At 41.3% G+C, this 24,158-nt stretch overlaps 2 protein-coding genes across 2 annotated transcripts in view; one reads left to right on the top strand and one right to left on the bottom strand.

Moving 5' to 3' along the window:
* wdr33 (WD repeat domain 33) overlaps nt 1-24,158 on the top strand; it is a 47,892-nt gene that overhangs the window by 6,746 nt on the left and 16,988 nt on the right. The window contains exons 2-7 of the mRNA XM_071523099.1: nt 1,954-2,172; nt 3,641-3,709; nt 4,412-4,516; nt 11,434-11,529; nt 12,929-13,080; nt 20,681-20,778. Of these exons, the coding sequence (XP_071379200.1) occupies nt 1,969-2,172; nt 3,641-3,709; nt 4,412-4,516; nt 11,434-11,529; nt 12,929-13,080; nt 20,681-20,778 (724 nt within the window). The 5' untranslated portion in view covers nt 1,954-1,968. The remainder of the gene's footprint in view (nt 1-1,953; nt 2,173-3,640; nt 3,710-4,411; nt 4,517-11,433; nt 11,530-12,928; nt 13,081-20,680; nt 20,779-24,158) is intronic.
* Nucleotides 5,516-10,003, bottom strand: LOC139647237 (piggyBac transposable element-derived protein 4-like). The gene is made up of 3 exons (XM_071523103.1): nt 9,845-10,003; nt 8,572-8,691; nt 5,516-8,087 (listed from the first exon to the last, which is right to left on the bottom strand). Exons 1-3 carry the CDS (start codon nt 9,994-9,996, stop codon nt 6,212-6,214), a joined length of 2,148 nt encoding a protein of 715 aa, XP_071379204.1. The 5' UTR covers nt 9,997-10,003; the 3' UTR covers nt 5,516-6,211.

Genomic DNA, 24,158 nt, shown 5'->3' with positions numbered 1-24,158 from the left:
CTGTCCTGATATGTTTGTAAAATTACTCAAAACAGTTTGGAAAAGTATGGAGAAATATTGTTGTACTCTCTTTGTACACGTACAACTGCATATTTTCTGCTGTTTTCAACCCGTCTCATCTCATATTCTGATATTTGTCACTGTGAACAATAATCTTACCTATAGAGTGACATCATATAGTCAGTAGGGGCAAGATGACTATCTGAGTATATCATAAAACATGAAAATGTGTAAACCAAATCAGGAGAGGTTTGGAATGAGTATTGAAGCACTGAAACTGTGTAGGACTCCTCTGTATCAACACCTTGGCAAGTGTTTCAGTATTGCAGATATGCTGAATGTGATAAATGCCTGTACATGAATTATAGTGCAGCCCTACATAACTTTTGACATTTCTTTGTCTTTTTTGAGCTGTTTTACCTTCTGTTGTTTTACCTTCTGTTGTGATTAACAGTGGTGTGTCTCTGCCTCCTCCTGTTTGTAGCTGTGGAGCTCATGATGTGATACATAAGCCTCACTTTGGTATTTTATAATAATGTAATTCCAGTTTTGCAAAGATTTTCAGCAAATTATAGTGACTTTGTGCTGTCAGATGAGGTTAAAATAGAAAGTTTGTTTTCTCAGGAGGCACAAAACTGCAGATTCTGTGTCCACAGGGCTTTGTTCAGTAAACGTGCTTTAAAACATGATTGATTTTACACAAAAATGTCTTGACTCAGGAAATTTTCTAGAGGGAATAGATTTGGTCTAGAAATGTTTGAATGCATTCAAAATGTACAATATGATATATTGCAGAGAAAAATGCGATTTTCTCTATTTTTGAAGCACACCCCTACTTGTAAAGTATCATAATGATTCTATGCAGCATTAGGAAGTTTCCTCAAAATGAATGATGGAGATAAATGACCTTACATGCTAAACTGTGTGTTTCAGTTGCAGCACTTGTGGCTGATACTGTAGAGATGTATTTCTAACATCAGACTCCTAAACTGTCATGCTTAATGCACAGAAGGAGGCACTTCTGTTCTTTTGTGCACAACTGCTGCAGACTTGATGCAAGCACTTGTTGACTGCTATGAGTCTAAGGGAATACATGCTCATGTATATTTAATGCATTCAGTTAATATTGGCCTTTCAGTGCATTTTAATTATTCAAAAATAATCAGAACACTTCTTTCCTGGTTGGTTTGCACTGAGTAGAAAAGCTCAACAATTATGTAATGATTATCATGTTCTCTTATATTTGTGTAAAAGGAAATAAATGGGTTAGTACTAGGGCTGCATGATATTGATATTGCAAGTTTTTCCATGTTCCCCCCCCTCAATATTGTCAATATTGATATTAATGTGAACACAGCTTTTTCTACAATATTGCTTTCTCCCTTTTTACAAAATGTTCCATATAAGGAAAGAAGTGCTACTGGTGAGGATTTGCTTGGTTTGATTAAAATGAAAGATGCTCACAGACTTAACTTGTAAATTTGAAACACCTTTTCCCTCTGAGGGGAAACTTTCAGCCTCAGGAATCGGTAATATTTCACTTTCAAGTGATTTCCTTCAGTCGTATCTTCCATCTCGCGTCCTAAGATCCTCTGTAACTCCAAAACAGCAAAGGTTTCACACAGAGCGGTGGGTTGACTTCTTGTTTTGTACGCTCAGGCTGGAAGACGCTGCATCAGACCAACAGAGAGACAGCTGCTGTTTACAACACCATTTACTTTAGTTTATTGTGTTTTTTAAGTGTACCTTTACCAGGGATTTGTATTTTTCCCCTTTTGTGATCTGTTTTTTGTCATTATTTGTATTTCTTGTATGTGTATTGTTCAGGTATTTGTATTGAATGAGTTCTTTTATATTTGCTCATTACAAAGCAGTCGAAGCTACACAGAAGAACCTATTCAGACTGGATGAGCCCCACTAATGACTCTAATGTGTCTCTCCTCCTTCCTGCAGGTTTAGCCGGTCACCATGGCGACGGACATCGGCTCGCCGCCGCGGTTCTTCCACATGCCGCGGTTCCAGCACCAGGCGCCGCGGCAGGTCTTCTACAAGCGGCCCGACTTCGCCCAGCAGCAGGCCATGCAGCAGCTCACCTTCGACGGCAAGCGCATGAGGAAGGCCGTCAACCGCAAGACCATCGACTACAACCCGTCCGTCATCAGATACCTGGAGGTACGCCGCTTTGACCTTTACTCAGCCACATTCACACTGATATACACGTTCACACTGGGACCAGCACAGCCAGGTTTCTACTGTTGGACGCTGGAAGATTCCCAGTACTAGAGCTGAAAGATAATGAGAAAAAAATCGGATTGCATTTATTTGATGGAATATTGCAATTGCGATTTAAACTGCGATTCATATCAGAAGTTTTTCTTGTCATAAATTGTTTTGTGTGCAGGATTTACAGAGTTTGAGGCTGATGAAAGCTTTTGATTCATGGACCAAGGATTACCTGCAGCTCTAAAACACCAAACTCTCTCTTAAGCAATTAACTGGTTCAGCTCTCCTCAGTACAACCAGTTTTCTTCTGTTGGCCCCGTGCAAGGATCATGGGTAAAGCAACCTGCACGCCACCGTAATCGGGGTGAAATAGCATGTAGAGCGATGATTTTGCTGTTACTATGTTGTGGTTTGCTTTCCTCATGATAGTTGTTTTGTTTATCAACTGACAAACCCAGTTAAAATTTGACTTTTTGCTACTAGGTCCAGTTTTAATTTCTTTTGTTGCCCAGTTCAATCACAGTCTTCTACTGTGGGCCAGTGGAGCAGCACTCTGTGCGCTGTACCGAAAATTTACTAAAACCGACACTGTGCCTCTCTCACGACCAAATTCCCTACAAGACGGTCTGTTCAGTAAATACATTTGTCGAGTCGCTTCACAGTAGCAGAGCGAGTCAAGCCAGACAGAGAAAGACAGAATAAGACAGAAGTATGGGTTTACCTTCAAAATAAAACAACATACCGTATTTCCTCTAATAGTGGCCGGTAGTCAATTAAAAGCCGGGTCTCCGATAATGTCCGGGGCCGTGGTCGACACGAACAAATAAAGGCCGGCCCCAAATACAGGCCGGGGACAAAAAAAAAAGGAAAAAACAACGGTGGATACCGGTAAACTCCTGGTGCCTGTTATATAATGTAACTGTAGTTTGTAGTAACGTACAAGTGGAAGTACGGTGGAAGTCTCTGGAGCGCGCCGTCGTCGATTACCGTAATTAGTGCGTTAGTGCGTTTGTCATCATGTCGGATCGACCCAAGCGGTCAAAAGCGTGGGCACACGTATGAAAGCTAAATGAGATTATGGTGAAATGCAATATCTGTGGCTCGGTCCTGTCGACTACAGGAGGGGCACAAGTGTGAAGAAAAAGCTCTTACCAACGCAGCGTCACGTAAATGTGCATGTGTTTAAAAGATAAAAGCGCTGTGTTTGACATTTTCTTTGTCCCTTTTCAACAAATTATGTAAAATGCGGGAGGGAGATGAGGGATTCTAAAACCCCAACCCTACTGATGAGTACTTTCGTTCTCTTTTTGATCTTTAGTTTACCATTCCTTCACTGTGTCAGCGCAGTGGCAGCAGGTTTGAATCGTTGCACTGACGTTTTAACGCTTTATCCTGTCACATGCTCTCTCATCTGCAGAATCGGTTGTGGCAGCGAGACCATCGAGATTTTCGCGCCATCCAGCCTGATGCAGGATGTTACAACGACGTAAGTACAGCGTTGATTTGGCTGAGAAACAAATAAGAGCACTCAGTCACTTTTTTTTCTCCTCATCATTTCTGTGCTGGGTTTCCCAAATGCATCTTTAGACTTAAGTTCTCCTGGCTCCGTTCACTGGCAGTAGAACAAAGATGAACTTAGTCACAAGGTGATTTTGGGGAATCCAGTCCACCCATTACCTCATCATCTAGGTCAGTATTCAACCATGTGCCATGGAGGGCAGAGTGTATGCAGGTTTTCATTCCAACCAAAGACTACACCTGGTGATTTCACTGATTAGCACACCTTCAACCAGATAGGAGCAACTAATCAGTGAAATCACCTGGTGCAGCCTGTGGATGGAATGAAAACCTGTATACACTCAGCGCCTGTGGGATATGGTTGAATACCCCTGATTCTGACATGACGCTTTTGTCAGTGGCTGGTAAAACTCTTTGCCTGTGTTAAACAAAAGCTGCAACTTGGTATAAACTTCTCCTAAAACGTTGACAACAGGAAGGAAGATTATGACCTGCCACCAGCCAAATACTACTAAATGTTTGGCTGTGGCTGGTAACATTTCCCAGTCCACCAGGCCTTATGGCAGCTAACCATTTGTCGTATTTTGCCATTGAAAGAATCAAAGTGTCTTGTGTATTTTGGAAACCACTGGCTGATTTAAATCTCATGTCTGCCTCTCTGTCGCTGCAGCTTGTTCCACCTATTGGCATGTTGAGTAATCCCATGAACGCCGTCACCACAAAGTTTGTCCGAACCTCCACCAACAAAGTCAAGTGTCCTGTCTTCGTCATCCGGGTAAGTTCCTCCATACGTTTACATTTTACCTTTCAGGCCGATGTTCTTCTCCTGACTGACTCAGAACGAGTGCAGCAGTGGAAACTGGGAGCTGGGAGGGTTGGCTCGCCTGGACAGACGTCCAAAAGAAATCCAGAATAGCTCCACTACTATCAGGTCTATATACAAGATCTTGGCCTCTATGGATAGACAAAACTTAGAAAATCTATACGCAGTGTCAATAACCTTGTGACTGTTACTAATGCAGAGTAAATTGATGTAAACTAAAGGGAGAATTTCACATTTTTATTTTACATTTTCCTAAAACTTCACCTAAATTAGACCATGAAAAACACCATGATAGCAGTGATCCTTTGGACAGTGATGCTACTGAATCCATTCAGCAACTCCTTGCCTACAACTGTGCCAAAGTAGATCAAAATAAAACAAATAACATAAATAAATCATCTTCTAAATCTCTACATACTTTTATGGCAAAGCCATTTTATAACCTTTGACTTTTATTCATTTTTCAACCCTGCTGCTTTGCCTGTTATTTTACTCCATTTGTTGTTCTCCCTATGACTCCATTTACCTTACCTTTTGCTTATTGTTTTATTATTAATATTAAGCAACTATTAACTTTTTTTCATTACTTCAACCTCTGATCTTTTGATTTGTCCTTTTTTCTTTTTTCTCTCTTAATTGTGAAGCACTTTCTAACTTTGTTTTGAAAAGTTCTATATCAATAAAGATTATTATTATAAATTCTACAAAGGTTTTAGTGAGGATAGGCCTCTCCATTTTGGCCACTTGGTTACCCAAAATGTGCCAAATGTGGTTTTTTTCTTTTTTTCTTTTCTTTTTTAACCTCTTGGCAGGGAATCTGACGGCAAAATAAAACTCATTTCCACTACAGAGGCTATGTGCACACAATACAACCTTTGGCTGTGACATTGATCCTATGCATCACCTGGTTCCACCTTTTATGCACAGAATGAAATCAATAAAAAAACTTAATTGCATTGCATTTTGTCTCCAAATGGAGTAGTTTTATTTGATATACATTTATTTGAAGTACATTTTGATCCAGTTTGAATATAAAAAAAAGGTAACAAATAATCTACACTACAGAATCTACTACAGAATCTACCTACACAATATAAAAATGTACAACAGTAAAAAACAGTACAACAACAAAATAACCCTAACAAAAAGAATAATGAGCATAATAGTGAAAGGTTAGTAATAATACTAGTAATATAATATCAGTAGTAAAGTAGCAGATTTTACTGAGGTATACAAGAGTCTCAAGCCTGTCAGTTTGTAGCTGTGATGAGGTCCGCTTCAAGTAAAAAAAAAATACAGAAAAAAAACAGCAAGTTAATAACCAGAATGTCCCTGAGGTATGAAAAAATGGATCGGTGAGAGTAGCGCCGGGCGATGATTCAATATAACCGTTTGTCATCATCGGGTGGAATCATATGGTGATGATTTGGGATATCGTGACACACAACTCTGCTGTCTAAATTGATGATAAGCTAATTTCGTTTAAAAAGTCTAAAAATGAGGTATTAAATGGTTTTGTTTGAGATCACACCTAACATCAACATGCAGTCCAATGCGATGAACATCAATTTGAGGTAATAGATTATCGTGACGTTGATTTCAGCGATATCGTCAGCCGTAGGTGGTTTTGCGGTTTGATCCTCGTCTTTACTTCTTGAGATGGTACTCTGAGAAGCAGTTCCTGGTTGAGGTGAAGCACAGGGCAGCATTGCACTTGCTGCAGTAAACCGGCGTCTTCACCTTTTTGTTCCCGTTGTCCTTGCAGACAACGCAGGTCTTCCGCTGGTCGGTGGCGGTTTGCCCATAATACATGGGCAGGCAGATGTTGGTGAGGGAGCGGCGGGGGGCTTGGACTGCAGCTCTGGCCTCCATCCCCATTTCCTTCATCAGGACCTCTCTAAACTTCTTAGGCGTGATGGGAGTCTGTCCTTTCCCGATGGCCAGCTGTTTGAAGAGGATGTACGAGTTTACGACGGCGATGTCGACAAAATGATAAAAGAAAGTCTTGTACCATCGCATCGTCTTCCCGAGAACGGAGTAGTACTGGATGAGGGCGTCGGACAGGTCCACCCCTCCCATGTGTTTGTTGTAGTCCCTGATCGCATCGGGGACGGGAACCTCTTTAACGTTCCACTCTCCGGCCTCTTTCACTCTCCTGTGGATGAAGTTTCCGCTGTAGGCTTTGTGGAAGGTGCTGCACATGGCCACCTCCTTGTTGTCTTTCCACTTGATGAACAGGAGGTTGTCCTTGCGCAGCCACCTCAGATCCCCCTTCTCCGCCTTCTTTGGCAAGTCGTTTTGTGTCGTCTTTGGAAAGTCAAGGTTCCACTGTCGGATGGTCCCACAGGAAGCTATGCTATTGGTGGCAAGTTTTGTAAAGAGTGCTGGGCTTGTATAGAAATTGTCCACATAAAGGTGGTAGCCCTTGCCCAGAAGAGAAAAATCCATTAGGTCCATCACTGCGCTGTAGCTAAGGCCCTCCTCCTTAATAGGACCATTTTTTCCTTGATACACAAAGAAATTCCAGGTATATCCTGTTTGTGAATCAGCCAAGACAAACAGTTTGTATCCATACTTAGTTGGCTTGTCCTTCATAAATTGCCTGAAACCAATTCTGGCCTTGCTTGCCACCATCCTCTCGTCAATGCTTATCTCCCTGTTGGGCTGGAAAAGAGATTTGCATGCATTTACAATCTGGTTGTAGAGGGGTTTTATTTTGAAGAGCCGGTCGTACTCCGGTGTTCCCTTCTTCTCCTGATTTTCGGCATCCTCTTTGACGTCGGCTAGATGAAGGGACCAAAAAATGGCTTCAAATCTGTCCCTGGTTATGCAGTTGCGTGGAAATGAGAAATTATACGGCCACGCCTTCCTCCACATGTCTGACCTCGCATGCACGTGGACCAGCCCAGAGAAGATTATTATGGACAGAAAGGTGGAAAATTCCTGAACCGTGAGGGGAGACCACCTGTACTGCAGCCCTGATTTTTTTCTTTTGGCAGCTTGTTGGTTGGTGTTTTTGATGATGGTGTGAATGACGGAGGAGCTGAAGAACAGCTTGAATAAGCTCAGCGGCGACCAGTTCACGGTCTTGTCGATCCTCGGCCCCGGCGGATGCGCAGGCTGGAACTTTGGCAGAGGCGGTTTCACGTCCGGCTCGTCTGCATTGTGCCACCTCTCCTGCTCATCGCACCCAGAAGCGACCCACCTGGGCCGTTTGCTGGCAGAGCCGCGTCCTCTGTGCCCACCCCTCATGGACCTGGGGGATTTTCCCGGCGTGGCGGCGGGTGACCTCGTCGCAGAGGACGGTCTCTTTTTTGGCGTCGAAGAAACCACCGGTGACGAGCGTTTCACAGGAGTTGAGGTAGCGTAGCGCAATGCTCGCCTGACTTGTGCGGGTGGCACAAAATCCGCGTCTCCTCCATCATCTCCATCGTCTCCTCCGTCGTCTCCTCCGTCATCTCCTCGGTCGTCTCCTCCGTCATCTCCTCCGTCGTCTCCTCCGTCGTCTCCTCGCTCGGCCTCACTGTGGAGATGAGAGAGATTGAAGATTGAACACATACTTAGTGAGAACTGGATGATCAAATTCTGACTACGTAAGAGCTTATGAATATAATATAGTGATGGTGACAATATATCAGAATTCAATATAAAAAGTGACAACCCGCATGTTGTGTCAGGAACATGAATGGTGATATCAGCTCCATGTTATTCTGCTGTCAGGAACATGAATGGTGATATCAGCTCCATGTTATTCTGCTGTAGTAATCACTAGTGAGACTCTTGACCATCACAGTTTCACAAGCTCTCCATCCAAATTATATTATTGTCACTTGTTCTAGCAGCCAATGGCATCGCTAGAAAGATTTGAGTCTCAGAAATAAACAGAATTCTGCACAGTCAGACTTTGCTGTCACTGAACTTTTATTGATCACGTCGGGTCCTGGCTGTGTTGAATCCTGAACCCCGTATTGTGTATCGACTCGTATTGTGCATGCACACACACACACCTTGCAGCGGGGGGTGAAGGCTGAGCTGCGGGCCGAGCTGCAGGCCGGGCTTCGGCTCGCTGGGTGATGGTGGCGCTGCTGGAGCCGGACAGGCTGAAGGTGTCTTCCTCTTCCTCCGGGCTGTGGAAATGGAGGCAAGCGATGTTAAGATCAGTTCATTGACCCGAGGGCTGGACTGGATTATATCTGTCCAATTTAAAAACAACATGTTTAGGCACATGAGAAAAACAAAGACGTGAACAAAAAGTCTATGTGATTGAATTACAAAGCAGAAAAACCAATAAATTTTTCTTCTGCATATACAGTACTGTACAAAAGTCTTAGGCAGAGACTAGATTTTTTAATCAACTTTGTCTTAGATGTTTGTTTTCTGTATTAGTGTGTCATTATGTATGTCCATCTGTATTAGTGTGACTGCTCGCTATGGTAAATTTTTATGTTTAGAAACTTTTGATTTAATTATTTTTGAAATCATCTTCACTTTATAGATTTTTGTGTCTATATGCCTGAGAATTTAAGATAAAATAAGATAATTTATTAATTTATTTATTAATCCCACAACAGGGAAATTTACAGTGTTATAGCAGCAAAGGGGATAGTACAAAAGCAAGTAAAAAGGCATCAGTAAAAAGCAAGATATAATAAATAAATAAACAGTAAACAATTAACAGTTACAGTAAACTGTTGAATTCACATTATTGCACATAGGAAATATTGACATTGCACAGTTTGATATACATTGATATTGCACGAGTGAATTTGTTCAGACTTGCTGTGTGTGGTCTACTGGGAGCAGTGTTTGTAATTTTGCACAGTACTGTAATTATATAACAAAGTGTAAGTAAAATCTTGGAAGCAAGGTGGAGCTTCTTAATAAATGTAACAACTACGAAATAAAATCTAAAATCTCTAGTTTTAGTTATAATCCCCCCAAACACACACACACACACAGCAAAGCCAGCGGCTAGCTGGTCTGAATCAGGTTGGCGAGAGTGTGTGTGTGTGTGTGTGTGTGTGGAGGGGCGGGGCATGGGGGCTATGCGCCATTTCGGAACTATTGAGATAAATAAAAACGAAGATATCACGCTTGTTAATCAAACGCCAACAAAATACAGTCCGACGGTCCAGAAAACAACATGCACGCGCCCGTTTACCGGACGGGGGGGAGGGGGGTTGGTCTGGTCGGGGGCGGAGAGGCGGTCGGTGAAACAAAAGCGACGGACCGCGGAGTCGTTCAGGATGCAAACCAAAAGGAATTTCGTTATAAACTTACTCGTGAAACGGATCCGTGTCGGTCACAAAGCTCTCGTCCTCGTCCTCCTCGTCGTCGTCGTCGTCCTCGTCCCAGTAGGAGCTGAGCTTGGACTCGTCCAGCTCCACGTCCACCTCCGCCTCCGCCGCAGCCTCCAGCAGCGCGCTCGACATTTTGTGTTTAAAAAGAAAACAAATGAATAGAAAAACAAACAAGCTCGGAAAAACAAAACAACACGTGTGGGGGGGGGAAAAAGGCGTGCTACTGCTCCGGTTCCTCGTGTCTGCGGAGTGATCCAGCTCCAGACTGGGAGGCGGGGTCTTTTCCTCCCGGACACACCGGAAATACCCCCTGGCATACCGGAAGATGTTTTTTAAATGTATTTATTTTTTGAAAGAACCTTAAAAAAAACACAACAGTACCAAAAAACTTTACAAAACAAGAGTTACTAAGTGCTTTACAAAAGGAAATAAAACAAGAAGGAAGTTAAAAACAATAAAAAGATAAAAAGAAAAAAGAGGGAAAAAGACAAAGTGCAGACAAGTAGTGCAGCAGTCCATAGGAATATAAGATAATAAAAATAATAATGTCTGTTAAATAAATGGGTTATAAGAAGTGATTTAAAATGGACCTTAATTACACAAAGACCTTGTATGAATGACTAATATTACATAGTACTCAATCTGGGTATATTAAAATCGGGGTATGTTATTGATGATAAAGCTGGACTATAATGATTTTGCTTTATTTTTTTAATTGTATCATTCAATGACACGCACAATTTAATTTAAGCACTAAAATAAAGCACATTTATTTGTAGAACAGCTATTTGGAATAATTGTTGTACTGTGTTTTCTGGCCATCTGATTAGTCTCAAGTACTTTTATTATTGTTTTATTATTAGGTATAATAATAATTGTTGTTCATAATAGTTCAATTATTACTATGATTGTTATTGTTTTTACTTACATATTACTGTATATAATGTAATATTGTTATTAGCATCACTACTGCACACACATTGTACTATACTGTATACCTTTATAGTATTACAACCATCACTCTTACTATCTATCTATCCATCTATCTATCTATCTATCTGCCCATCTATCTATCTATCTATCTATCTATCTATCTATCTATCTGGCCGGCCCACAGTGACAGTAGTCTGGGTTCAGATGATTATAACTTGTGATGAACATATTTTACCCAATAACCAATTTCTCTACAGCACTTAAGTACAAATGTGTTTTGTTTTTTAAAGCGCCGTTTAAATAAACTTGAACTTGGAACTTGTTTTTGTTGGAACAGAGTGCGAGGGTCAGAACGGCAGCGCTGTGGTGTTCGTCCCTGCTTTGCCCACAGAATATTTATGCAGAATATTTAAATATATTACTATGTAGCACCAGAAATAAATGCTAGGTATTGATTGAGAGTCTGCTTGTTACGCCTTGATTGAAGCTCATTCCTACAACCGCTCAGAATTTGCACTGTGTGTTGTATGCTTGCTGTGGATGGAGATTAATTGATTTTCTCTATTTCCTCTCTCATTTCTCCCCCATCATCCACTCCTTCCTTCCCCACTCATCCCCCCCCCCTCCTCCCTCCAGTGGACTCCTGAGGGCCGCCGCCTGGTCACCGGCGCCTCCAGCGGCGAGTTCACCCTGTGGAACGGACTCACGTTCAACTTTGAGACCATTTTACAGGTGAACATCAATTCATCAGTACACACTTGGTCATGGAAATGAACCGGATCATTTTCAGGTGTTGGAAACTTTGGGAAGCCGCACTAAAGGCTGAAAAACTGTGGAAAAGATATTTGGTGTACCGATACTGCTATATTCCACATATTGTCATATCGTCATAGAGTTCAGTGGTTCTCAAACTGGGGGTCGGGACCTCCCAGGGGGTCGGGAGATTATTTATGGAATAAGAAAAAAAAGCATATTTCTGCTAGCATTTTTCAGATTTGTCTCTAATATTTGCTTTTTTCTTGTGAAACACTGTATAGTTTTCAGCTTCTCAGCCTCCTCTGATAATCAAATGAAATGACCCGAAAAGGGAAAATGAGTGTTTGGTTGAACTGTTCACCGCTCTGCATCCACAGCGTGTGAAGCAGTCATGAGCTGAAACGTGGGGTCCCCAGCAAATTGATTAATTGTTAAACTTCAGCATTATTTCATTTACAAGAAGTTAACACAATTAGAGAATGTAGAAGAATAACTGTTTTGATCAAAGTTTCTCTGTTATCTCTCTACATACAATACAGACAGTCATGGAGTTCTGCACAAAATCATATCTAACAATAAAGATTTGTGTCCGAGAGACAAAATCTCATCAAATGGGGGTCTGCGGCTCTGATGTGGACTAAATTAGGGGTCCTTGATATGAAAAAGGTTGAGAGCCACTGGTCTCGTTGGCAGTCCAATTGTCCGGCCGCTATCAGCAGACATCGTACTGAACGCTGACCAAAGTTTTCAAAGCCAGTCTGGGGAAAAAGTCGGGAATATTGAAGTTGCAAAAAGTGTAGGAACTCTGTAGCCAACCTGACATCATCTGCACTCCTTCTTATAAAGCATTTCATAGTTAATAATCTCTGCAGTCTGGTTTCATACCTCACTTCCCAAACCACACACTGCCACTAACATCCCTAACTAATATCTAACACTAACATCTCTCTTCACAGTAAACACTAATCCATAAATAAATTTACATTCACATATCTGCCATCTGCTGGATGCTTTTACCAAAAATGTCTTAACAGTAATGTGAGGCAGTACAGCTGAAACATGGGGGAGAAGGGGGAATTGAACCCTTAACCCTGGCAGCATTAGGGCCTTGCTTTAGGGAATTGAACCCTTAACCCTGGCGGTGTTAGTGCCTTGCTTTAGGGAATTGAACCCTTAACCCTGGCAGTGTTCCCCATTGAGCTCCACAGCACCACCATCCAGTTTGCCTTCATATCTCACTTTAACAAACCACATTTTGTTCATTTTGAAAGCCATTCTGTGATACTATTGTAATACTTTGTGTATTAATATTTGCAGTACTAATATACTACCTTATCTGCTCCCCCCCTCCCCCTCCCCCTCCCCCTCCCTGCAGGCCCACGACAGCCCGGTCCGGGCCATGACTTGGTCTCACAACGACATGTGGATGCTGACGGCCGACCACGGCGGCTACGTGAAGTACTGGCAGTCCAACATGAACAACGTCAAGATGTTCCAGGCTCACAAGGAGGCCATTAGAGAAGCCAGGTTTATACCCAATCTACCACTTTCTGTAGTTAACCCAAGTCTGTTGTTACTATCACCACTGCCCGTCCTGCAGTACCGGGGTCTAGCCACAGGGGGGCGCTGTTCCACCTCCCCCCCGCCCCCGTGTCGCCCCATGTTCTTGTCGTTGATAAATGACAGATGTAAGTGTGTGCTGTCGCAACACTGCATTGATCTGTTGTTGATATTCCTCCTATTATTTCTATCATTTCCTGTGGCTGAGCTGTTGTCTCTTGATTTTTTTTTGCTCTACATAATTCCTATGTACAGAAAAGGTTGATTTTGCACGGTCTTGTTGAATAAAGTGATCTATATTCTTTACGTTAAAGAAACACTGGGTAGGCCCAATGGGATGCAGCTTGACCAATAAAGTTGAGTGGAGGGTTGTAATAATAACCAATAAAAGCCCAGGGTTTCACTTTTTACCAATAAAGTTGAGTCAAGAATTTTTAGTACGGACCAATAAACTGGAGCAGAGGGTTTCCCTAATAAAGACAATAAAGTGACATCACTGCAGTATGGAAATGGCTCCTCAGGGAGTTTGTGCTTCACACACATGTCAGTAGGAGGCGTGTCACACGGCCACACAGTCACACTGTTGGTTTGATTTCCTGCTTTTTGTTGCTCCCAGACACCCACAAATCAGCCATAGCTTTTTGAATAAAGTTTTTATTTTCTGCTGAAGCCGTGCCAAACGCGTCTCTTGGAGAAGAGCAGCTGGCCGGCTGACACGACACTTCCACATCTCAGTAGTAGAGCTGAAACGTCGGGTCCACAAGTTAACTTCCCCTCATTTTTTTCCCATCGGGGATTTGACTGTCAGCCGTAACGTTTTAAAGTGTCAGGAAGACTTAACATGAGATATCAGAATGTGAAACGGCTAAAAATGTTCCTTCGATCCGATTTCGACTTTGACTGAATTCTTGGTGAAATCATACACTACCCACAAGCTTTAGAGAGTTCCCACCAATCAGAGAGGTTGCTGTTACCATGGAAACGTTAACCGCTCCAAAGTTGCGCACAGTTGGTAGCCAGACCAGAGCGAAGCAACGTTAGTCAGCCAGTAACCTGTCTCTGTGATCAGGTGCTCCAGCATGATTTCACTGTCGCATGACACTGAGAGAGCAATATAGTCCTGCACACTGTCTAGTAGGGCTGCAACTAACGATTATTTTCATTGTCGATTAATCTGTCGATTATTTTCTCAATTAATCGATTAGTTGTTTGGTCTATAAAATGTGAGAAAATGGTGAAAAATGTGGATCAGTGTTTCCCAAAGCCCAAGATGACGTCCTCAAATGTCTTGTTTTGTCCACAACCCAAAGATATTCAGTTTACTGTCATAGAGGAGGAAAGAAACCAGAAAATATTCACATTTAAGAAGCTGGAATCAGAGAATTTTGACTTATTTTTCTTAAAAAATTACTCAAACCGATTAATCGATTATCCAAATAGTTGGCGATTAATTTAATAGTTGACAACTAATCGAGTAATCATTGCAGCTCTACTGTCTAGACTTGCGTAATACTTTATGGAATACTTCATTTTGGTCATAAGACCTTCATCAGGCTTCATCTAGGAACTCCATGGTGTTAGACCCGGTCTGTTTGACGTCACGCCTGGCCCATGTATGTAAAACAAAACATAACATGCTGCAGACAGTGTGCAGGATTATTTTGCTTTCTTAGTATCTACCTTTTTGTTTTTTTGTCCTGTGCACCCGTCACTCATTCTTTTTCTTTGCTGTCAGACATGATGAACTTCATTTCAGATCAGTGTTCACTCTTGTATTCTTCTGTTATTTAGCGTCACTGTGGATGAAATGAGGGAAAGGGAATCTGACATAACTCACAGTGCTGTATGGGATAATAGTTTCATTCTTTTCTTTAAAAACATTACATACACAGTTTGGTGCCGTTGCCCTTTTTTTAAAAGATGTTTTCTGAATCTTTTATAAGCTTTTCCTTGTTGTAGAAGTCGTAGCTGCTTAGTTCAGTTCAAAGCTTAAAATTCACTATTTGGGAATATCTGAAATGTTTTTGGGAAATTTACTTTCAGAATCAGTTGCCACTGAAAATAAGGGAACATCAACGTTTCAGCTCTATTACACACAGTAGAGTCTCCTTCACAGTAGAGTCTCCTTCACAGCACCCCCCTCCCCCCTCTCCCCTCCCCCCCCCTTCCTGTTTTCACTCTTGCTTCTCCTGGGACACGGGGGGGGGCTTGCCCAAAAAAAAAAAGTTGCCTTTGTGTTTGATCGCTGCCTTCTTTGTGGCGGCCATCTTGGAGGACATGGTGAATAAAGATCAGTAACGGCTAATGACATCACACCACCACCCAGTACCTCACTCCTCAGTGTTTCAGTACCCCCAACCTTCTTATTTGTTTCTGACCATGAGATACTTTACGTGCCGTTTACAGCTTTTTATTTCAGTTGATTTTGTTTTTTCACAAGTTTACCAGAAGTGGATTTGTACTTTTTTTTAGGAGCGTGGAAGTTTTTTTCTGTTTTGGGGTTTTAGATCACAGCAGTAATGAAGCTAGTGAGGAAGATGATGGGTAAGAGATAGGTAGAAGAGTTTTAATAGACTTTTATCTTGGCCTCTCTATCTCTCCGGTGGGTTTGGGGTCTTTGTGATGTGGTTTTTTGTGTTCTGGATTTGTCTCTGCACCGCCTGTCTGTACACTGAAAGGCCTGCGGGTGGAGCTGTTTCGTCTTGTTTAGTAGTCTTGACACAAGCTGAGTGGCAGTGAGTTGTAGGTGCAGGCTGAGCAGGAGAGCGCTCTGAAATAGTGTCTAGATGAAGAAATCATCTGAGGAAAACTGTCTGGGGGATATTGGCCTGTGGGAATGTGATTATCTGCCACCAAAAACTCCTTTCAGTCAGACTACAGGGTTGTTTCCATAGAAAACTCAGCAAACCTTTCCTGTCGAGTAAGTTTTTCTCCTCATTCAGTGTCAGTAATGTAATTAACTTTTGTCTCACCAGACTTCAGACGGTTTGCATATCCGGCAATTCATTTTAATTTACGCCATTTACAACATGAACACAACAGGTAGACAGCAGTGCTGCACTTTGCACCGTCTCTCTGTTGTGTTTATGTTCACAGATGGACTGTAGTTTATTATGTGGCGTAAACCTCTGCATTTTCTGTTAATAACAGTTTTTATTTTTTACTTTATCCTTTTTACCCAGTGGGTCACTTAACAAATTCTTATTTACACAGACGGCCTGGCAAGAGGATTTATAGCCTCTTAGGGGGATAGATGGAGGAGGGGATTGAAAACAAATATTAGGTTAACATCATCAGGATTACTGAACAATTTTAGCACTAATTTGACACATAACTTACTTATTAAGGATGGAGAAACATTTCAGAGCAAACAAAAAAAATCAGTGTTTGAGCACATCTATGTGACTTTGATGCAACACACCTTTGTTATATGGAGCTCAGCATATGTTAACATCTGGTCACTGTCGGGTGAAAACCTCACATCAGGAACTAAAAGAAATCAGCCTGGTTTCAGCCTGACAGCAGAGTGTTTCTGACTTTATCCATTGATTCCTGACATTCCTTCTCAACATATAGAGGAACATATGGAAATCACCCGAGTTGGAGTCATAAGGTTTTTACGTGACAACAGTGACATGTCCCTCTATGAGTTGAGAAACTGCTGCCTCCCTTGGGTTTGTCAAACCTTTTCAAAACCAATTAGATTAAGTCAGAAATGTATCGTCAGCTAAAACAAGGCTGTTTGTCGTAGTTCCTAATAGGGCTGAGCAATTAATCCAATTTTTATCAAAATCGCAATATGGCCTACTGCAATTTTCAAATCACAGGAGGCGCAATATTTGTTAAAGGTGAAATGTGTCAAAATAGCATTTTAAAGTAAATATTGTGGTGCTGCAGAGATGTCCTGGCCTACACATCATATTCTACAGACTTAAGAAAACATCTTTGTTTGGTACAGATCCCCGCAAAAATCACACCATAATCATTGTAATACGTTTTTCAATGAAAATGAGAATAATGATGTAAAAATGATCATTCCCTCTAATATCACAAATCATATCGCAATTGCAATATCAATCAAAATAATCGCAATTAGATATTTTTTCAAAATCGTTCAGCCCTAGTTCCTAAGTAGTTGACAGTTTGGAGATCCAAGTTTTTACCCGACAACAGCGACAGTAATGCAGGCGTGTTGCAGCCTGTTACACAGCACAGTCATATTGAAGTTCAATGGGCTGCAAAACTGAATTAAGTAATTCAGGAAATCTTTAAATATTTTCCCACCCTGATATGATTTATTTTTCCCCATGATCAAAGTACAAAATTCAAAATTTCTCAAGCTTAATCCAAGAACAGTCTATTATTCCTATATTTCATACATAGTGTAAATATAATCCTGCTGAAATGTGAATGAACAGTCTTTAGTTCAGTGGCCTTGTCTAATTCTTTTTGTTTTTTGTCACAACTTTATGTTTCCCACAAACTTTTCCATCTTAGATCAGTAAATCTCAGTGTTTTTCCACCATACGATGATTCAGGTTGAGAATCCCAATTTTATCTAGCATATTAACCTATTAATCCTATATTTCAAACATTCTATATATACAATCCTGTTAAAATATGAATGAAAAAGCTTCTCCAAACCCTGTAGCCTCATCTAGTTTGTGTTTTTTTTATTCCCAGCCTGTTTTTGGGGGGAGTGTGTGACTCTAATCTTACTGCTGCCTTCCCTCCTGGCCCCAAAACAGACAGACAACTGCAAATGAAAGTCTGGTTGAAGGCAAATTAACACCAGACGGCAGACAGATATTAGATTTATTTTATTTTTTTTGGTGTGTCTTGTAGGTTCGTTCAAACTAGCAGGCAACCAACCATCATCTGCAGTCCTGCTCTGTGTAGTTGGCAGGTTGGCTGTTAACCAGCTTAGACCTGGAATTTAAAGGGGAGTGCCACCTATTTTAAGAATTGACATTATTTCTGTGCCCCAGGACAGTTCAGTCAGTGTTTGGGAACTCGCACCAATCTTTCCTAAACCTACAAATGAGAGAGAAAAGCCTTGAATTTGTGATGTGACTGGGATGTAAAATCAGGAGCCGCTCCATTGACAGTGAATGGGGCTCTGACTTGTGTGGAGACATAAGATGCTGAGCTGAGTCGTCACACCTGAGTCGTTTATATTCTTGTGTTGCTAATGAGTCCCATTCATTGTCTATGGAGCAGAGACAGATTTTACATCCCAGTCACATCACACATTAAAGGGTCAGTTCTCTAGTTTGTAGCTTTAGGTAAAGAAAGCTGCAAGTTCCCAAACACTGCCTTAACTGTCTCGGGACACAGGGAGAACATGTGAAGTCTTAAAACGAGTGGCGTTCCCCCTTTCAGCTTCTTCTTCTTCTGTTATCCTCGTAGTTTGCTCCGGATGAGGCAGAGAGAGAGAATGTACAAATTGCTGAATGTACAAAACATGAGGAGCATCTTCCTGATACTGAGCTGCAGCCACTTTTGACCAATCCACATAACAGTTGTGTCAAAGTTTTAAAAAATCCTTCTGTAACTCGTCTGCTCTCTCTTTATCTCAGTCCGTCTCCTCCTTTGTGATCAGTATGGATTTAATCATGGAGAGCGATAAGGGACAACGGCTTTGACCTGGATTCACCTCATTATTACTGGACTCAAATTGTTATGTATAAAGTGGCAGGAGGTGTTGGAGGATGGGTGGTTTTTCCTCTGAAACAGGCCGGTCTGCAGGTCTGAGACAGGTTTTAAGTTTGAGTGTTGGTCTCTTTGCAGCAGTGGAGAACAGTTTGGCGTGTTTGATTGTAGGTGTAGAAATCTGTCTTGTCCAGAACTGTGAAATGGGAGAAATGTCCCCTGGTTCATTTAGGAACTTTTGGGCCCCAGCTGGTCTGCGGTGATTCAGGCCACATCCACACTGATACGTTTTTGTTTTAAAACACATAACTTTTTACTACGTTTCCCCCTAGCGTCCGTTTCCCTGTTTTCGGACCCTAAAACGGAGACTTCTGAAAACGCTGCTGACCCCGTTTTAGTTCCAAAACTCCAGGATTGTGTTTTAGTCCGGACGGGCGGAAACAGAGACTTTTTGAAAACGATGAGGCAGACGCCCACGCTCGCTTCCTGATTGGCTCTTATCAGTCACGACGTGTCCTTCCCTGATTCGTCACGCCCCTATCAGGTGACCCTTTTCCGGAAGAAAACAAACGACATCAGCCTTGACTACCAGTGGTTAATTCGACAAAAGAAATCTCTGGTCGTGCTTTTCGCCATTGATGTTCTTCCTCTTAAGTATTTTCTAACCGACCGCAGAGTCGACAATCTGCTTCCTGTTTACATCGGCACGCACATGCCCAGTGTACGTGAATGGTCATGTGATATGCTTTTTCAGGTGTGTTAGTATGGACGGAGATTATTTCTGAAACGCTCGTGTTGACGGAGATTGTTTTCGTTTTAAAGCGAAAACGTATTCGTGTGGATGTGGCCTTAGTATGAAGCACCTGGTCAGGGTTTTGGATTTGTCCCTAGCTGTTGTCTAGAGTTACGGCGTTGGTTTGGGTTTGGTTGATGGTTTGGTTTACTGTGTTTCTGAAGAGCTTTTCGCGCTCGGTTCTCACCGGGGTGGAGGTTTGACCTGTGGGTGTGAAGCTGGTCGTTCCTTTAAGTGAATGTTATTTACTGACGGGCAGGATGGGAAATCAACACCAGACAAAACACATCTTTGACTGCGGCTTGTGAGTTGGTCTGTTTCACCAGCCCAGCTACTGTTCAGAGGCCCTTTCTGGATTTTAAAGCTCCCATATTATTCAGTTTTCATGGTTCAGTTTCCAAATCTCCTCTGTCTCAGGATCAGAGTAAAGTTCTTCATGATCTTCTGCAGATAAATGTAGTTTAGTAAAAAAATCAGTTCAGTTAAACTGAATGAATGTGAAAACTGAGTCGTCACAATCCTGGCTCCTGATTGGCCGACAGCAGCGGCTCTTCTAATTCAAATGAAGTAAACCTGCTGAGTCGAGGCTTTCGGTTCAAATGCTGCAAACTGGACCCTGATTGGAGTTTTGAAAATGCAATAACTTTACATTTAACCGCTCATACAAAGCCAAATTTTGAAAATATACTCATTAAACTTTTTTGAATCATATATACAGTACTGTGCAAAAGTCTTAGGCACCCTAGATTTTGTATATACATTTCTTAGAAGTCTTAGATGTTTATTTGTTTTCTGCATTAGTGTGTCAGACTGGTGTTTATTGTACATTTTTGATTTTCAGAAACTTTTCATTTCATTAGTTTTGAAAGCATCTTCGCTTTATGGATTTCTTTGACATATGCCTAAGACTTTTGCACAGTACTGTACATATACAGTATATAAGCAGAGGACAGTGTGAACTCCTATAACATGGGACCTTTAAAACGCCTAGTCGACAGGTGAAATGGTGAAAATGTGTGGTGAACAGTGTGCGGCTCTGAGCGGAGCGCCCGGCTCTCTGCTGCCTTGCTGACTGTCTGCTCTCCCCCCCGCCTCCCCCTGCCTCTCCCTGCCTGTCTTCAGTTTCTCTCCCACGGATAATAAATTTGCCACTTGCTCGGACGACGGAACCGTTCGAATCTGGGACTTCCTGCGCTGTCACGAGGAGCGGATCCTCAGAGGTACGTTCCCGCTCGCAACACCGGCCGACGCACACCACACCACACCACCACATCACACCACACCACCACACCACACCACACCACCACACTTCACTACACACAACACCAACTTAAACCCTGCCGCTCCCACCCATCGCTCCATCGTTACAGACTCTAGATACACAAGGCTGTTGCACATATTTAAAGGAATAGTTCACCCAAAAATGAAAATTCTGTCATCATCTACTCAACCCTCTTGCCAGTTGAAACTAGAGTTGTTCCGATACCAGTATGGGAAATGCCTCTGATTCAGCCTAAAATGCTGGATCGGGGATCGGCGAGTACGCGAGTCTATGCACCGATCTGTTATCACGTAATTTCTAAGCACCCGAAAAAAATCAACTTTAAAGTAGTTTCACCGGGATAAATCCGCCGTTTTCCCGGAAATCTATACTATATACTAAATTTATACTGTTACTGTACTATTTAAAATTTTAAATGTCTTTTACTTTACTAAATTGTGGCTGCACTTTAACAGTTTTTTAAAGGAATTGTTATTTATTCCTAGATTTATTTATTTATGTTCTTTTTCAGTTATGACTAGATAATAAAGTTCTATGGCATTCATTTTCTGTATGTATTTGTTCATGTTTTACAAAGGGTTTAACCTGAGCCAGGCCATACAACAATGATAGCAATCATATCACAAATCCATACAGGGTTATTAGTATACAGCTGTTAAAAAAGAATAATAATATATATATATATATATATATATTTTTTTTTAACGCACTGGTATCGGATCGGTACTCTGTATCGGCCGATACGCAAGTTCAGGTATCGGAATCGGTATCAGGAAGGAAAAAATGGTATTGGAACATCTCCAGTTGAAACACAGGTGAAGTTTGTCCATATAACACACAGGGAGGCTGCAGCACAACTCCATAGCAGCCTTCTCCAAAACAACTGAAGTCAGTGGGGACCAGTTCTTCAGAGTTCCACAAAGACCTACAGTATATTTACACCATCATTTAGTGCAAATCTTAACTACAGCTGATTGATTTGCAACAAATAATGGTGTATAGGTCTTTCTATTCACAGTGTGATTGTTCGGCTGTTTTTGTTTTGGAGCTCTAAAGAACAGGTCCCCATTGACTTCAGTTGTTTTGGAGAAGGCTGCTACCAAGTTGTGCTGCAGCCTCCCTGTGTGTTATATGGACTAACAAATTTCACCTGAGTTTCATTTGGCATGAGGGGGAGGAGATGATGACAGGATTTTCATTTTTGGGGTGAACTATTCCTTTAAAGGTCCAACACTCCTCAAACATAGGTGTTTAGATTCCAGGATCAATATATAATATAATTTTGGATTCCTCAGTGAGAAAGACTTTTTTTCCTCTTGTTACGTAGTGTGCGGATTCTCTTCATGCTTGTTGAATTCATCATTACAAACCCCATGTTTCACAGTGAAGCTTTGTTCAAACCCACAGAACTTTATTTTTAGTTCTAGTCCAGATCCCAAAGTTTCCAAAGACACCAAAAATGTCAGGCTGAATTACAGGGAAATGTGTAGAAAAGAGTTTTTCCATTTGATGTAATGGTGCAGCCATAAAATAATGGCTTCTTGGATTTGTATATTTCACTCACAGCAGCTGGAGCTTCAGTGAAGCGTTGGAACGAGCAGATACAGAATATGGATTAAATGTTCTCCTACAGAATGAAAAATACATTTCTAACTTAAAATTTAAGGGGAAACTCGGGGTGCGAGGGGTTAAACACACTGGCAGAAGAGTCCAGCTGTAACCAGGCCAGGAAACTCTCTGTCTGCAGGCCAAAATCCACCAGCCTTTAATACTGTTTTACTAACAGCTTAGATTTGTAGAGTAGAAGAAGAAGACGACCTGATGGTGACATACCGGTCACAGCAGCTGGTGGAGCCAGGGTCACATGACGGACAGCAGCTGTTTAATCCCTTTAGAAAAATGTCATTATGTAAGATCCTTTACCTCTTTGCCATTAAACGCATTTTTAGATCAGAACAGTCGCTCTAAAATCGCTCTCCAAAATATGAACTCATTTAAGATCCATTGTTTCTTTGTCATGTTACCCTGATGACAACTTCATGCCAAATCAGTTTATTATTAGAGCTGAACAATTAATCTAAAAAAACAAAATAGAAATCCCAATATGAACTTCTGCAATTTCCAAATCTCAGAGTCTGCAGTTAGTTTGGTCCAAACTGGATTTGAGAGAGTTTTGGAATCAAAACCTTTCAGACTCAGTAAATCTACACACACACATCTAGTTTATTTCACTTTTCTTTAAGTTCTAAAAAATTCTACAAAAGCAAAACTTGTGATTATGAATCGCAGTTTAAATCGCAATTGCAATATTCTGTCAGATAATCACAATTAGATTTTTTTGTCTATCTTTCAGCTCTGGTTTTTATAAAATTGTTAGAACATCCATCAGCCTCCAGTAGAAGCTGATGTTCCTCTAACTCTATTTTCACAGTTTCATCAGCTGAACAGAACAGACTCTAAATGCTGGCAGTTTCCTGTAGAGACAAACTAACAGACCCTGATGGATGTTTAGCAGCATTTTACCGGTGGATGCTGTCAGGTTCCCACACTGCAGGGATGCAGACTAGTCACTTTTAGGTGACAGTCACCTTTTTGATCCCAAAATAGGGCACTTAAGTGAATGATTTCTGAGTGGTTTTGTGTCTGCCCTGGTATCTGTCACCATTTTCACTCTCCATGAGTTTGCATCCCTGACACTGACTCTAAACCCTGAGCTGATGCAGTCACCTGAACACCAGTGAATATTTGGCTGTGGGACGGGACAATAACCGCTATTACTATTTAGTGCAGTAAAAAATAGGGCTGAACGATTTTGATAAAATATCTAATTGCGATTATTTTGCGATATGATTTGCGATATTAGAAGGAATGATCATTTTTTCATCATTATTCTAATTTTCATTTAAAATCGTATTAAAATTATTATGGTGTGATTTTTGCGGGGATCTGTACCAAACAAAGATGTTTTCTTAAGTCTGTAGAATATGATGTGTAGGCCAGGACATCTCTGCAGCACCACAATATTTACTTTAAAATGCTATTTTGACACATTTCACCTTTAACAAATATTGCGCCTCCTGCGATTTGAAAATTGCAGTAGGCCATATTGCGATTTTGATAAAATTGTGATTAATTGTTCAGCCCTAGTAAAAAACAATAACAGTTATGACACCGGCCCTAATTGTTATCACTGTGACCTCCATGATAACTGCTGACTTGTTGGGAGGCTGAATAACAAACACAAAGAGTCAATAATTTACATAAATATTTTACACACGTTCTACACTCTTACATTAAAACGTCTTTAAAACAGATGTA

Source organism: Centroberyx affinis, unplaced genomic scaffold, assembly GCF_046629955.1.
Source record: "Centroberyx affinis isolate AG114_WGS23_722 - 3 ecotype Tasmania unplaced genomic scaffold, CSIRO-AGI_Caff_v1 ptg001064l_1, whole genome shotgun sequence".
NCBI classification, from domain to species: domain Eukaryota; kingdom Metazoa; phylum Chordata; class Actinopteri; order Beryciformes; family Berycidae; genus Centroberyx; species Centroberyx affinis.
This window is presented reverse-complemented; position numbering and strand designations above follow the sequence as displayed.

Coding starts and splice junctions, on each gene's coding strand:
- LOC139647237 (XM_071523103.1), bottom strand. CDS start 9,996: ATGTCGAGCGCGCTGCTGGAGGCTGCGGCGGAGGCGGAGGTGGACGTG. Junction 8,692..9,844: donor GACACGGATCCGTTTCACGA/GTAAGTTTATAA, acceptor CCATTTCCACAG/CCCGGAGGAAGAGGAAGACA. Junction 8,088..8,571: donor CCTTCACCCCCCGCTGCAAG/GTGTGTGTGTGT, acceptor TCATCTCCACAG/TGAGGCCGAGCGAGGAGACG.